Here is a 12,514-nt window from a genome sequence, read left to right as displayed (position 1 = left end):
ATTAATGATGATGATGAGTTCTAGATATTTAGACAATACTATCATATACTTCGTAATATTCCCAATTTGTAGACCATTTAATAGTCTAGCTAAGTTAGTGCTCACTTTGAATCTGTCATGTATGGTGCCATTTACCTCAACCATGTTTGGTTTTGGATTAAATCCACACTGACTGCAGACCGTGGTCTTGCACTGTGTGCAAGTGCTGTAGTTGGGAGGCTCTTTGGAGCCCATGTTGAGTTGGACTTTACAGAGTGGACAGATGGATAAGTTGGCCTTTGTAGCACCTTGTTGGTCTGTTGATGCCTTGGATTCCTCTAGTGGAGCTTGTTCTGCTTTAGCTTGTGCTGTTGGTGGAGCCTCCATTGATTTTGCTTGGGCTGTTGGTGGAGCCTGCGGTGGTTTTGCTTGGGCTGTTGGTGGAGCCTGCGGTGGTTTTGCTTGGGCTGTTGGTGGAGCCTGCGGAGGTTTTGCTTGGGCTGTTGGTGCAGCCTGCGGAGGTTTTACTTGGGCTGTTGGTGGAGCCTGCGGTGGTTTTGCTTGGGCTGTTGGTGGAGCCTGCGGAGGTTTTGCTTGGACTGTTGGTGGACCCTGCGGAGGTTTTGCTTGGGCTGTTGGTGGAGCCTGCGGTGGTTTTGCTTGGGCTGTTGTTGGAGCCTGCGGAGGTTTTACTGGTGTCTTCTCTTCAGTTTTAAGAGGCTTAGTGTCCTTCACAGGTAATGATTTAGGAGAAGCAGGTGGTGTAGTTTTAGGTGAGGCATGCCCTGCAGTGGACATCTTTCGTGGAGTAGGCGGTGTAGTTTTGGGTTCATCCTGGACGGTTGACGTTATGAAAGTAGATGCAGAGCTTAAAAAAGACGAACCAAAACCAAACATCTTTCCAGTTACTGACCCAGTAGACTGCGCAACGGCAGGTTGTGATTTTGGACCACCAAAGCCAAAGAAGCCCCCCGAATCCTGTTTAGGAGGCTGGGCTGGTGGTGGGGCAGATTTGGCAGGAGATGTTCCAGTTTTTAAATGTTCTTTTGTTATTGGCTTTGCTGGTTGTTGCTTTTGAGGGGATGATTTAACTGTTTCTGGAGCTGCTGGTGACAGGGGTTTAGTCATAGAAGTCACATCTTTTGAAGGGTCTTGCTTTTTAATTTCTTGATCTGGAGTAGACTTAGCTGCAGTGGGATCCAGTTTTGGAGCCTTTTGCTCAGGTAAAATAGGTTGTCCTTTTGGTGTCTGGTCCAAAATCTTTTCTTCAACTTTTGAGACAGTAGGGGTAACAGGTTTGTCGGACAAAGACACAGTGTCTGGAGTGACTTTCTTTGCTGCCTCACCAAGGGATGAATCCTCTGGTTCACCTGCTTTAAGAACATTAATCTTGGCTAAATCTGGTTTGGGGATATCTTCCTGAGAAGTCGATGCTGGGCTCTTTTCCTTCTGTGTGTTGGCAGGGACCGCTTTATGCGGTAAAGTTGGAGATTTTATCATTGGAAAGCCTGGAGGCTCAGAAGCTCCAAGTGCTCTCTGCATCTGACAGTTGAGACAGAGCCATTCATTTCCCTGAAAAATAAAGACAATAAATGAGTTTTTCGCTTAAGCATGAAGACTGGGACTAATAAATTGTATTACCTCTTTTACACTTGGCATAGGACTAAATCCACATTTACTGCAGACAAGAGTTTTGCATTCAGTGCAGGTCCTGTAGTTGGCAGGGTCCTTTGAGCCAACATTAAGATCTGCTTTACAGAGTGGACAAGTAGATTTGCCTGCTGCAGGAGCAACGTCTGGTCTTCCAGGCTCTGACAGCCCTCTGTCAGCTTTGGTCTGGGTTGGCGTAGTAACCTTAGCTTGCAGAGGTTTGTCTTGTTCCTTTTCTGTCAGTAGTGTCTGAGTAGTAGGTGGTTTGGTCTCTTTTGTTAACATTCTCTTTGGAGAAACTGGAGGACTAGACTTTGGAGGAATCTTTGAAGCTGAAACTTTGTCAGAAATCTGTGCTGGAGCCGACATTTTGCGTGAATTTGGAGGCGTTGTGCGACTCTCCTGAACTGCAGATGTTATCAAGGTTGATGCTGAGCTGAAGAGAGATGAACCAAATCCCAACACTTTTCCAGTGACTGCCTCAGTGGTTTTTGAGGTAGAAAGTTGAGGCTTCGGGCTGCTACTTCTAAAGAATCCTCCCGATTCCTGATTTGGTGTTTGTGTTACTGAAGGAGTAGTTTCAGCTAGTGAAGATGTAAGGTTTGATTCTCTGATTAGAGTTTGTTTGGGTTTTACTTCCTCTAGTTTATCAGTAGATTTCTTTACTGTTTCAGCCGCCTCTTCTTTTTTGCCAATATCTTTATTGGCAGGGGAACTCTCAGATGTTTTTATAGCCTTATCAACCACAACTGGTTGATCCAGAGATAGTTTGTTACTGTCAAATGTAACAGCTGCTGTCCCTTTGGTGAGAGGTGTAGTGATGCTTGGATACTCCATGGTAGGAGGTGACCCGTCTATCTTCTCTTCTGTGGGCCCTGAAATAGATCCTAAGGGCTTCTCTACATGAGGCATCGTGTCTTCTTTTCTTGGTCCCCCAGCTGTTTGGATTCCCTGATGATTTTCATCTTTCTCTCCTGACTTTTGTATGGTTATAATCTCTTTGATTGGACTTGTTTTAGCACTGGATGTGGACACTTTATTTGGTGATGCCTGCGGTTTCGTTATCTGAGGCTCTGTTGGTTCAGCAGGAGTGACAGCTCGTTGCATTTGACAAGTTAGGCACAACCACTCTTTATTCTGTGGGAAAAACACATTATTAAGTGTAAATTTATGTATAAACCATTTGCATGTGTACAGTGATACATGAAATTCTAACATTATTGTCTAAAGTGCATTTCAGTTGATTGATAATCTTTGATTTGCCCAAAATAATCTTACTTACGTCTGAGACATTTGGCATGGGATTAAATCCACACTGGTTGCAGACGGTACAGTTACATTTTGTGCAGGTACTGTAGTTAGGAGGGTTCTTGGTTCCTATGTTAAGTCCAATTTTACAGAGTGGACACGAGGACGGACTTGTTTTGGCAGTTGCTTCAGATGCTGCAGGCTTTTGAGGCTCTGATGGAGCCTCATCCAATTTAGGCTCCACTAATGGAGGTTTCTTGCTCTGCTGAGCTACTTGTGGTGTCTTCTTTTTTTCCTTGACTTCGGTGGCAACGTTGGGTTTGCTTTCTTTAGCTGGGGACATTTTGGGAGAAATTGGTGGAGTGGTCTTCGGCTGATCCTGAACAGCTGAAGTAATTAATGAGGATGCAGAACCAAAGATGGAAGAACCGAAGCCAAACATTTTGCCAGTCACTGATTCAGCTGACTTTTCACCACTGGATTGAGATTTTCCACCACCAAATCCAAAGAGGCCTCCAGATTCTTGTTGTGTTGTTAAATTGGCCCTTTTCTCCTTCTGTTCACTTTGGATTGGGCTGTTTGCTGCTCTATCAGGAATCTGAATTTTCTGGGGTTCCTGTGGCTTTTTCTGTGAAGATGTAGGCTGTTTTACACCACCTGGATCACCCGTACCTTCAGTTTTAGCTGGCTGACCTACTATTGGCATTTTCTGAGCAGATTCTGGTGCTTTATTGTCAACTTTAACTGGGCCTATGGCCTCTTTCTTTGGGGATCTTACAGGTATCTGGGTATTAACAGAAGTGGCTTCTGGGGCCTTAAGGGCTCGCTGCATCTGGCAAGTGAGACAGAGCCACTCCTTTACCTAAATAATGAGAAAAAGTAAACATTATAAACTGTTTTATTTTGAAACATTTCTAGAAATAACAGGATGTGAATAATATTTAAAACAAACAACTATGTAAAATTAAAATAAAATGTAATCCTTACCACCATTTCATTCGGCATTGGATTAAATCCACACCGGTTGCAGACAACGTTCTTGCATTCAGTGCAGGTATTGTAGTTGGGCACATCCTTGGACCCCATATTCAGGGCAATATTACACAGAGGACACGTAGACTGGATTTGTTTCACAGAATCTCGGGAAGCCACAGCAGCTGTTGGTTGGGCTTTGTCTAATTTAGCCACTTCTGTTGGAATCTGTGATTTGTTTGACTCTTCCAATTTCTGAACACTAGGAGACTTCACACCTTTTGCAGGAGACATGTTGGGAGAAACTGGTGGAGTAGTTTTGGGCTGCTCCTGGACAGCCGAGTTTATCAAAGTAGATGCCGAGCTGAAGATCGATGAACCGAAGCCAAACATCTTCCCAGCAACTGCAGGCTTTGCTACATCAGGCTGAGCTTTAGGACCACCAAATCCAAAGAATCCCCCTGACGTTCGCTCTGTAGCTGCAGCAGGAGCACTCTGCTTGAGTGCAGGTTGGTCTGCTTGATCTGCTGCCTTTGGATCTGTTACCTGTTTTATCTTTGAGTCCAACTTGCCGGATAAAACTGATTCTTTTCTCTGAGATGTAATCGATTCTGAGGTCTCCTTTGGTGAAACCAAACTGTGAGGTTCCTTCTTTGGTGTAGTTGCTTTTGAAGACTCATCCAGCTTTTGTGTTGCAGGTGCAGAAACTTTGCCAGGAGAGTCTTGTTTTTTTTCTGGCACCTTGGTGGGAAGTCCTGGGGGCTCAGATGCTCCAACTGCGCGTTTCATCTGGCAGTTAAGACACAGCCACTCTTTCACCTAAAATACAGTTGACATAATTAAAAAATAACATAAACAATAGTGACACAAGTCAAAAGTCATAAAATTCAGCCAAGATAAAGGAAAGCCAAATATGTTATATTATCAACACAAACAGTATTAAAACATATTTTTTCCCAAATAATTGTTGATTTACCTTTCCTATTGGCATTGGATTAAATCCACACTGAGTGCAGACAATGGTCTTGCACTCAGTGCAGGTGTTGTAGTTTGCAGGGTCCTTGGAACCAATGTTAAGTTCAACCTTACATAAAGGACAGCAGGTGTTGTCTGCTTTTTGGGTTTTTGCTGCCATTGTGGGAGTTTGTGAGGGAGCAGTCTCCTGTTTTAAGTCGGGTTCCTTTTTCGGCTCTGGTTTTTCTGTTTTGGACTCCGTTGGTGGCATTTTGGAAGGAACTGATGGAGAAGACATCTTCTTGACAGACAGTTTAGGAGAGACCTGTGGTGGTGCAGACATCTTGCGAGAGCTGGGTGGTGTAGTGCGGGACTCTTCTTGAACAGCAGATGATATCAAGGTGGATGCTGAGCTGAATATGGAAGAGCCAAAGCCAAACATCTTACCGGTCACTGATTCTGTTGTTTTTGCAGAAGTGGGCTTTCTTTGAGGGCTACTCCGACCAGAGACGTTTCTTGACTCTTGCTGTGGACCTTGAGGGGCCTTAATTTCTTTTGCTTTAGATTGACTTGCCTGATCAACAGGTTTTTGAGGATTGGATCCCAGTGAGTCAGATTCTGGTCTTTCAACCACTTTCTGAGGAGAACCTTTTGGGGAACTTTTGTTTTGTACTAAAGCCAGCGGAGTTTCTGTTTTTCCCACTGCTTCAGATTTCAATAATTCTTTGTTAACATTTTCCACTGGATTCGAAAGTGTTGTTTTTGGATTGGCAACAGATGGGGAAACCTTGTTTGCTGGTTTACTAGGATGTGCTGTGAGCTCAGAAGTATTTAGAGCTCTTTGTGTCTGACAGTTCAGACATAGCCATTCTTTTGCCTGAAAAAAACAAAAAATATGTCAAATAAGAATAAGTTATTTTCATCCTGGGTTGCTATTCAAATGCTTCGCTTTCTTACCTCTGCCATGTTTGGCATTGGATTAAATCCACATTGAACACAGACGGTTTTCTTGCACTCTGTACAGGTTTTGTAGTTAGGAGTTTCCTCGGATCCAGCGTTGAGCTTGACCTTACAGAGCGGGCAAGTAGACACTTTAGGAAGAACTAAAGAGGCAGTTTCCTTCGCCTGCTCCGATGATGCTTTTTCTGTCTTGGTTTGTTTTAACGGGGATGACTTGGGTGGTGTTTCTCTTGTGTGCAGATTTTGCTCATCTTGCACAGCAGAGTTGATTAAGGTGGATGCAGAATTGAAGATGGATGATCCAAAACCAAACATTTTTCCACCTAGCGACTCAGCGGGCTTTGCAGAGTCTTGTTGAGGTTTAGGTCCAACAAATCCAAAAAGTCCTTTAGATTCTTCCTGTTCCACTAAGGTAGTATTGATCGTTTTGAGTTCAGTTTGACAAGGCTGGTCTGGAGGTTTCTGACCTCTCTTCTCCGGGGTTTTACAACCAGCACCAGCTATTTTCTGACTATCTGGTCCTTTACCAACTTCAGCTTTGGATGGCTTCTCTGCTGTTGTTTGTTTTTGCTGGGGGGAACCGGGTGCAGACGATTCCTTTATTTTAGATTCTGCACCAGTTGGAAAGTTTTTCGTTTGAGACTGATCTAATTGAGATGGCGACTTCTTTGGGGCAGGGGCGCTAACTCTATTTGGAGAAGGCTGAAGTTTTGTTGCTGGAGTTCCCGGAGGTTCAGCTGCTCCTAGTGCTCTCTGCATCTGGCAGTTTAGACAAAGCCACTCCTTCACCTAAATGTAAGAAAATCAATATACGAAATCATAGAAAAAAATCAGAAATTGTATAGAATACCATTGTTGTATATTGTCGTAACTTTAAGATCTTACCTCTGTGACATTTGGCATGGGATTAAATCCACATTGATTGCAGACCATGTTCTTACACATCGTACAGGTATTGAAGTTGGGAGGATCTTTAGAGCCAGTGTTTAGCTCCAGTTTACAGAGTGGACAGGCTGATGCTTTCCCTAACTGCCTTGATGGAGCGTTTCCCCCTTTGTCACCTGTTGGTGGAGTCGCTTTGGCCTGTGTTTGGTCTGATTTCTTTTCCTGATCTGGTTTCTTTGCATCAGGGGTTTTTGTTTCCTTTGAAACAGGTGCTTTAGGCGAAACGGGTGGGGTCATTTTTGGCTCATCTTGACCAGATGTTGAAATCAAAGTAGACGCAGAACTAAAGATGGAGGAACCCAAACCAAACATTTTGCCCGTCACTGAGTCAGCAGGTTTTGCAGGACTGGTCTGAATTTTCGAACTACCAAAGCCAAAGAATCCCCCTCCTTGTTGTGCAGGCGCACTAACATTTTCCTGTTTCTGTGCAGTTTGGTTTGTCGGCCCTGATCGACTTGGTGGACCTGTCTTCTTGCTCTCTATTGGCAATTTCTGACCAGGAGCATCAACTTTGCTTTGAGGTGCTGCTGGTGTTGACATTTTCTTCTGGGGAGAGCCTGGTGCAGATGTCTTTGGTTGTGCAGGAGGCACTGGAGAAGGTTTTGTAACTGATGAATTCATCACAGGATTATGTTCAGTTCCACCGGTAGCTCGTTTCACTTGGCAGTTTAGACAGAGCCATTCCTTTCCCTTCAAAAGATAAAAATAAACAAATAATGCATGAATAATTCAAATAATATAAATAAAAAACTGTTCAACAGTAAAAAAATAAAACACAAACAAAACAAAAACACCCACACCCCAGAATGAATCACAAAATATTTGTCTTTTTACTGGTCAGACAACTTGATAAGATAAATATGGAGAACTTAAAATGAGTTTGAGTTGTTTTTGTCATCATAATTGTATACAAGCTGCATATAATACACAGCATTTTTTTATTGAAGTCTCTTCAGTGTGTAACTGGGAAAGCCACACCAGCACAAATTTTAGAACACTCCCCCCCACACACACGAACACACACATACAGGACACTTGGAGAAACAAGATTTCTCCATCCCTGTAGTTCCCCTGTGATTTTGCCATTAGTTTAAGCAGTTTCAGCAAAGAAAAGATCAAGTAGCCTTGGAGGGAACTAATTGTGCATTGAATTACAGAGTCAAGTGTCAACTCCTTTGTGCTCCAGGTAGCCTGAAAAATACAGAGCCTATTTACTCTGTATGTGGTGTTCCTTTGTGTATCTGTGTAATACATGAAAGATGTTTTATATATAGAAGGAAACCAAAAGCCAAAAGTAAAAACAAATTATATTTCCTGTACATTTTGACACCTTCTAGTGTCTGATTAGTTTAATTAATATCCTGTGTCTTGCCACTTATTCCTCTTTTTTTTTAAACATTAAAAAACTCAAGACTAATTATGAAAATTGTGTCTTACCTCTTTAACGTTTGGCATTGGGTTGAATCCACACTGGTTGCACACAGTGCTTTTACATTCTGTGCAGGTGTTATAGTTGGGAGGATCTTTTGACCCTATGTTGAGTGCAATCTTACAGAGGGGACATGCAGATGGACCTGCTTTAGAAAGACCGTGGGAAGCAGCTGCATCCTTCTGTGTTTGCGACAGACCGTTGGCCATTTTGACCTGTTCGGCCAGGGGGGCTCTTGTCTGGGTGGGTTCCACTTGTTTCTTTTCTTGCTCAGGCTTTGGGATAACAGGTGCTTTACTCTCTTTTGTTGGTGCCATTTTGGGAGAGACTGGTGGAGTGGTTTTAGGATCGTCCTGGACAGCGGATGCTATCAAGGTAGATGCCGAACTGAAGATGGAGGAACCAAAACCAAACATTTTCCCAGTCACCGACTCTTCTGTCTTTGTAACTTCAGCTTTAGCAGCCCCGAGGCCAAATAATCCCCCCGACTCTTTCTGCTGAGCTGGTGCGCTTCCGCTTTGCTTGTTCGTGTTTTGATTTGTATGGACTGTTTTCTGCGGCCCTTCTGTTCTCTCAGTCTTGGGTGGTACTTTCTGAGTGGTGACTGGACTGGCCTGTTTGTGACTATCAGACACTTCAACTTCACCCTGGGCTGGAGATTTTGTTGATGTCGACAGCCTTTTCTGAGGGGAATTTGAAGCTGACGTTTCTCTTTTGATGGGTGAGGCAGACGGTGGCTGATTCTGAGTAGTAGAGCCTTTGTTGGGTGTGGTCTTTTTCATAGATGCTCCCTGTGGTTCGGATGCTCCTTGAGCTCTCTGCAACTGGCAGTTAAGACACAGCCACTCACACCCCTATGTATATATATATAGGAGACAAATTATAATAGATATGAAAAAATATTAGAAACAACTGCATTTCTTTAATAAAGCACCAACAGCATCAAAATGTTATCACATTTTTTAAAAAAAGATATCTTGAAAAAGAAAGTTTAATATTGAAAAACATCCAAAAATCCCTATTTCAAAAATAATAGCCTGGCCCCCATATGCCACAATGGATAATGCATTGTGGGGTGTGCTGGCCACAGTAGCATGTTTGCATACACAAATGTTGGCATTCCAGGGTTCTGATTTGAAATTTGGGGAAAAACATTTAAATTTGGTTTTCAATTCTGTACAGATTATAGCTGACAGGTTAATCAAGACTTTTGCTGTCTGAATTTGGGCTTTTGAAAAAGGGGCAGAGCAACATTTCAGGGCCCATATCTTACTTTAAATAAACTAAAATATATATATATGCCTTTTGGTAAGATAATACAGTAAAAATGCATTTCTATGCAACTTCAATGGTGTAACTTTATTTTTTTAATTATTTACTTTATTCGATTATGTATTTGTATGTTTCCTGGCTATCCTTTGTTGAACATAAAATGATGTAAAATAATGCCTACCGCTCCAAATTAAATAGAATTCTACATAATCAAAGTGTAATGTGCGTACACAGCACTAAATGAAAGTATTGCATAAATAAAATCCTAATCGCATACTTACAGCAGAGTCTGGAGGGCTGAAACCACACAGGCTGCACACTTCCTTTTTACACTGTGTACAGATTTTATGGTTGGGTGGCTCCTTGGTGTTTACATTGAGTTGTGTGGTTTTACATACAGGGCACAGAGATCCTCCTTTGGTCGCTGTAAATGGTCTCTGTGGGCCTTGAGGCTGAGACCCCTGCTGCGGTGTGGGCCGAGATCCTTGCTGTTGTTGTCCCACCTTAGGTGTGCCCTGTTGTTGCTGAGAAGTTTTAGCAGAGCTCTGTTGTTGTTGTTGTCCAGCTCTTGGTGACCCCTGTCCTACTTTAGGTGGTGCCTGCTGGGAGCCACTTTTTGTAGGTTCTTGGTGTGTTCCAGACTTAACAGGGTTTTGTTTTTGTGTCCCTGTCTTTGGTGCGACTTGTTGTGATGTCGACTTTCGAGATTCTGGCTGGGTGCCGCTCTTGATCAGAGTCTGTTGTTGAGCCCCTGGCTGTGGTGAGCTTGGAGGTTGTTTCTTTTGTTGCTCATCTTTAAGCTGCCCTTCAGGCGGTGCCCTTGATTTTGGAGGAACTTGTCCACCAGGTTTGCTGGGAGGTCCAGTCTGTCCTTCCCCACTCAACTGTGGTGATCCTTGTTTAGGGAGAGGTTGACTCTTTTGCATAGAAGGGCTTTGGCCTGATTTCTGAGGTCCTTGCTGCACTCCTTTACTTTGACCTCCAACTGGCTGCTGTTGGGCAGGTAGCTTCGCCGACTGCTGGGCTGGCACCTTTTGACTTTTATCTCCCTCACCATCATCTCCAAATAAACCAAACTTGTTGACAGCAGAGGATACCGCATTGAGGGGATTAGCCCCACTAAGGAATTTGGAGGAAAACATTATGGGATCTTCTTCATCTCCCTCCTCCTCCTCCTCCTCCTCTTCTTCCTTTTCGTCGTCGTCCTCCTCCTCCTCTTCGCTGGAGCTGGAACCTATGGAACTGTCAGAGTCGGAGCAGGAGCTTTTTCCTGACCCTCCAGGGTCTCCTGCAGAGGCCTGAGGTGGGGCTGGGGCTGGAGCTGTGGCATTTACAGCCCCGCTGCTGCCACCACTGCTGTTGCTGCTGCTGCTACTGCCGCTGCCACTGGTGCTGCTGGTGCTGCCGCCACCGCTACTGCTGCTCCCAGGACTCTCCTCTGGTTCAGCATCAGCATCAGCCTTCCTAAAACCATGAAAGACAGAGTAACATTCAAAGTGGGGGTTGTAAATCGAGACAGCGAGAGGATTTATTATGGGCACGAGACAGTCTGGTAAACACAACCAGCTGCACCAACAGAGAGACTGAAGCAGGAAAACTGATATCACAAATCCAATAATTCAAGGTCTGAGGAGACAAATCCCTTTCCAGAGCATTAATGCATTATGTAGATGGGTTTACAGGTGGGGTGATTTTGGTTAAAGTTCTAATTTTATATTTGAAAAACCGGATTAATTCGCCTCCCAAAATATGTGTGATACTTGCATTCCTTGCATTTGCTTTAGAAAACAACCCCGTGGTGAAGTGATGATTTGCATATTAATACAGGCGTTTATGACAGCGCAACAGTTGCTTTCAGGACCGTGGATAGGGTCAGAGCTTCTCCGTGGATCACATCGCAGTCGACAACCCTGACAGCAGCCGGCAGCCTCGACACGATGCAAGACATCGTTAATTGACCCCGCTGTCACAAACCGAATCTAGAATACCACTAAAGGTGCACTCGTCGGTCCGGCTGAATGTCGTTACATGTCACGAGTCCCCACCCCCAACTTCATCCACGCAAGCAGCAAATGGAGAGGTGAGACATCATGCAGGGCACGCGTGTATTACACACACTCGGTCTCTGGAGAAACCGCAGGCGCATCCGGAAGGAGGCCCAACAGATGATGCATATAGGAAGCGAGCAGTCGCGCTATCCGAAGCAAAGGCGGTACGTGTTCGTGTGACCGTGCGCGTCTGTGCGGTCTCACAGCGAGAATTGTTCACGTTTACGACGCAAAGTCCTCTGGCCGCGGTGGTTTTCCCGGAGCCTCAGAAGCGGCTCGGATGCGTGCAAAGCGTTTACTGTAATGGAAAGCGGTTTGCATTATGCGCTACTAATGTAAGCCCGCAGAGGGTGAGAGGTGACTCTGGAGGAAAATGATTGTTTCACAAATATTTAAAAAAAAAATAACGGGTTGTTTGTACTTGCCCTTGGCCGAGAGGACTTTTCGGATTTGAGAACAATCGTAATTGTCGAATAATAGATCAGTTCAAATCAAGAATCATGAGGAAACACGGACAAACCCCTCATCTGCTGAAATGCCATCTGTTTTTCCGCGCAGAGTCCCCCTCACTCATCTCCTCCCATCCTGCAGCTGAGCATCCTTCACCCTCCACGGTCACAATGTCAAACGCCGGAGCGCAGCCGTTCCGGAAGGAGCCGCGAAGAGCGTACCTGCATGGCCGGACCTCCGGCTCTCTGTCTTCCCCAGCAAACCTCCTCGGATGTCCGCTGTACGTGTGTGTCTGATCGCGAAGGGATGGAGGGCACGGGGCACCAGATACAGAGTGATCAGCATCCACTCCGCCTCCCGCTGCAGTGCGCAGGCGCCGCCGCTGACAGGTGATCATAATATATCACGCACGGAAATTGAAATTAAAAGGGACAGGCAGATTTATTTCCTGTGGTGTCACGTGTGATCAGAGGCAAGGTCTTCTGATCTACAGATTAGCTTGTAGAACCCAAGAACTGTTGATTCCCTGATGATTCCATCTAAAATTCGCCATTTACGATCATTTTAATTTTACTCTTTATTTTTGGATTTTACTGGTATGAAGCAC

At 44.4% G+C, this 12,514-nt stretch overlaps 1 protein-coding gene across 1 annotated transcript in view; it reads right to left on the bottom strand.

The window, feature by feature from the left end:
• The window catches only part of pclob (piccolo presynaptic cytomatrix protein b), a 44,735-nt gene extending 32,431 nt beyond the window's left edge, over window positions 1–12,304 (bottom strand). Inside the window, exons 1-10 of the mRNA XM_029842048.1 lie at window positions 12,129–12,304; window positions 9,691–10,873; window positions 8,146–8,991; window positions 6,649–7,398; window positions 5,761–6,552; window positions 4,826–5,680; window positions 3,865–4,668; window positions 2,912–3,739; window positions 1,621–2,766; window positions 136–1,551 (exon numbers count right to left, since the gene is read on the bottom strand). Of these exons, the coding sequence (XP_029697908.1) occupies window positions 136–1,551; window positions 1,621–2,766; window positions 2,912–3,739; window positions 3,865–4,668; window positions 4,826–5,680; window positions 5,761–6,552; window positions 6,649–7,398; window positions 8,146–8,991; window positions 9,691–10,873; window positions 12,129–12,304 (8,796 nt within the window). The remainder of the gene's footprint in view (window positions 1–135; window positions 1,552–1,620; window positions 2,767–2,911; window positions 3,740–3,864; window positions 4,669–4,825; window positions 5,681–5,760; window positions 6,553–6,648; window positions 7,399–8,145; window positions 8,992–9,690; window positions 10,874–12,128) is intronic.
• Window positions 12,305–12,514: the final 210 nt, after the last annotated feature.

This window comes from Takifugu rubripes, chromosome 9 (genome assembly GCF_901000725.2).
Source record: "Takifugu rubripes chromosome 9, fTakRub1.2, whole genome shotgun sequence".
Classification (NCBI taxonomy): Eukaryota; Metazoa; Chordata; class Actinopteri; order Tetraodontiformes; family Tetraodontidae; genus Takifugu; species Takifugu rubripes.
This window is presented reverse-complemented; position numbering and strand designations above follow the sequence as displayed.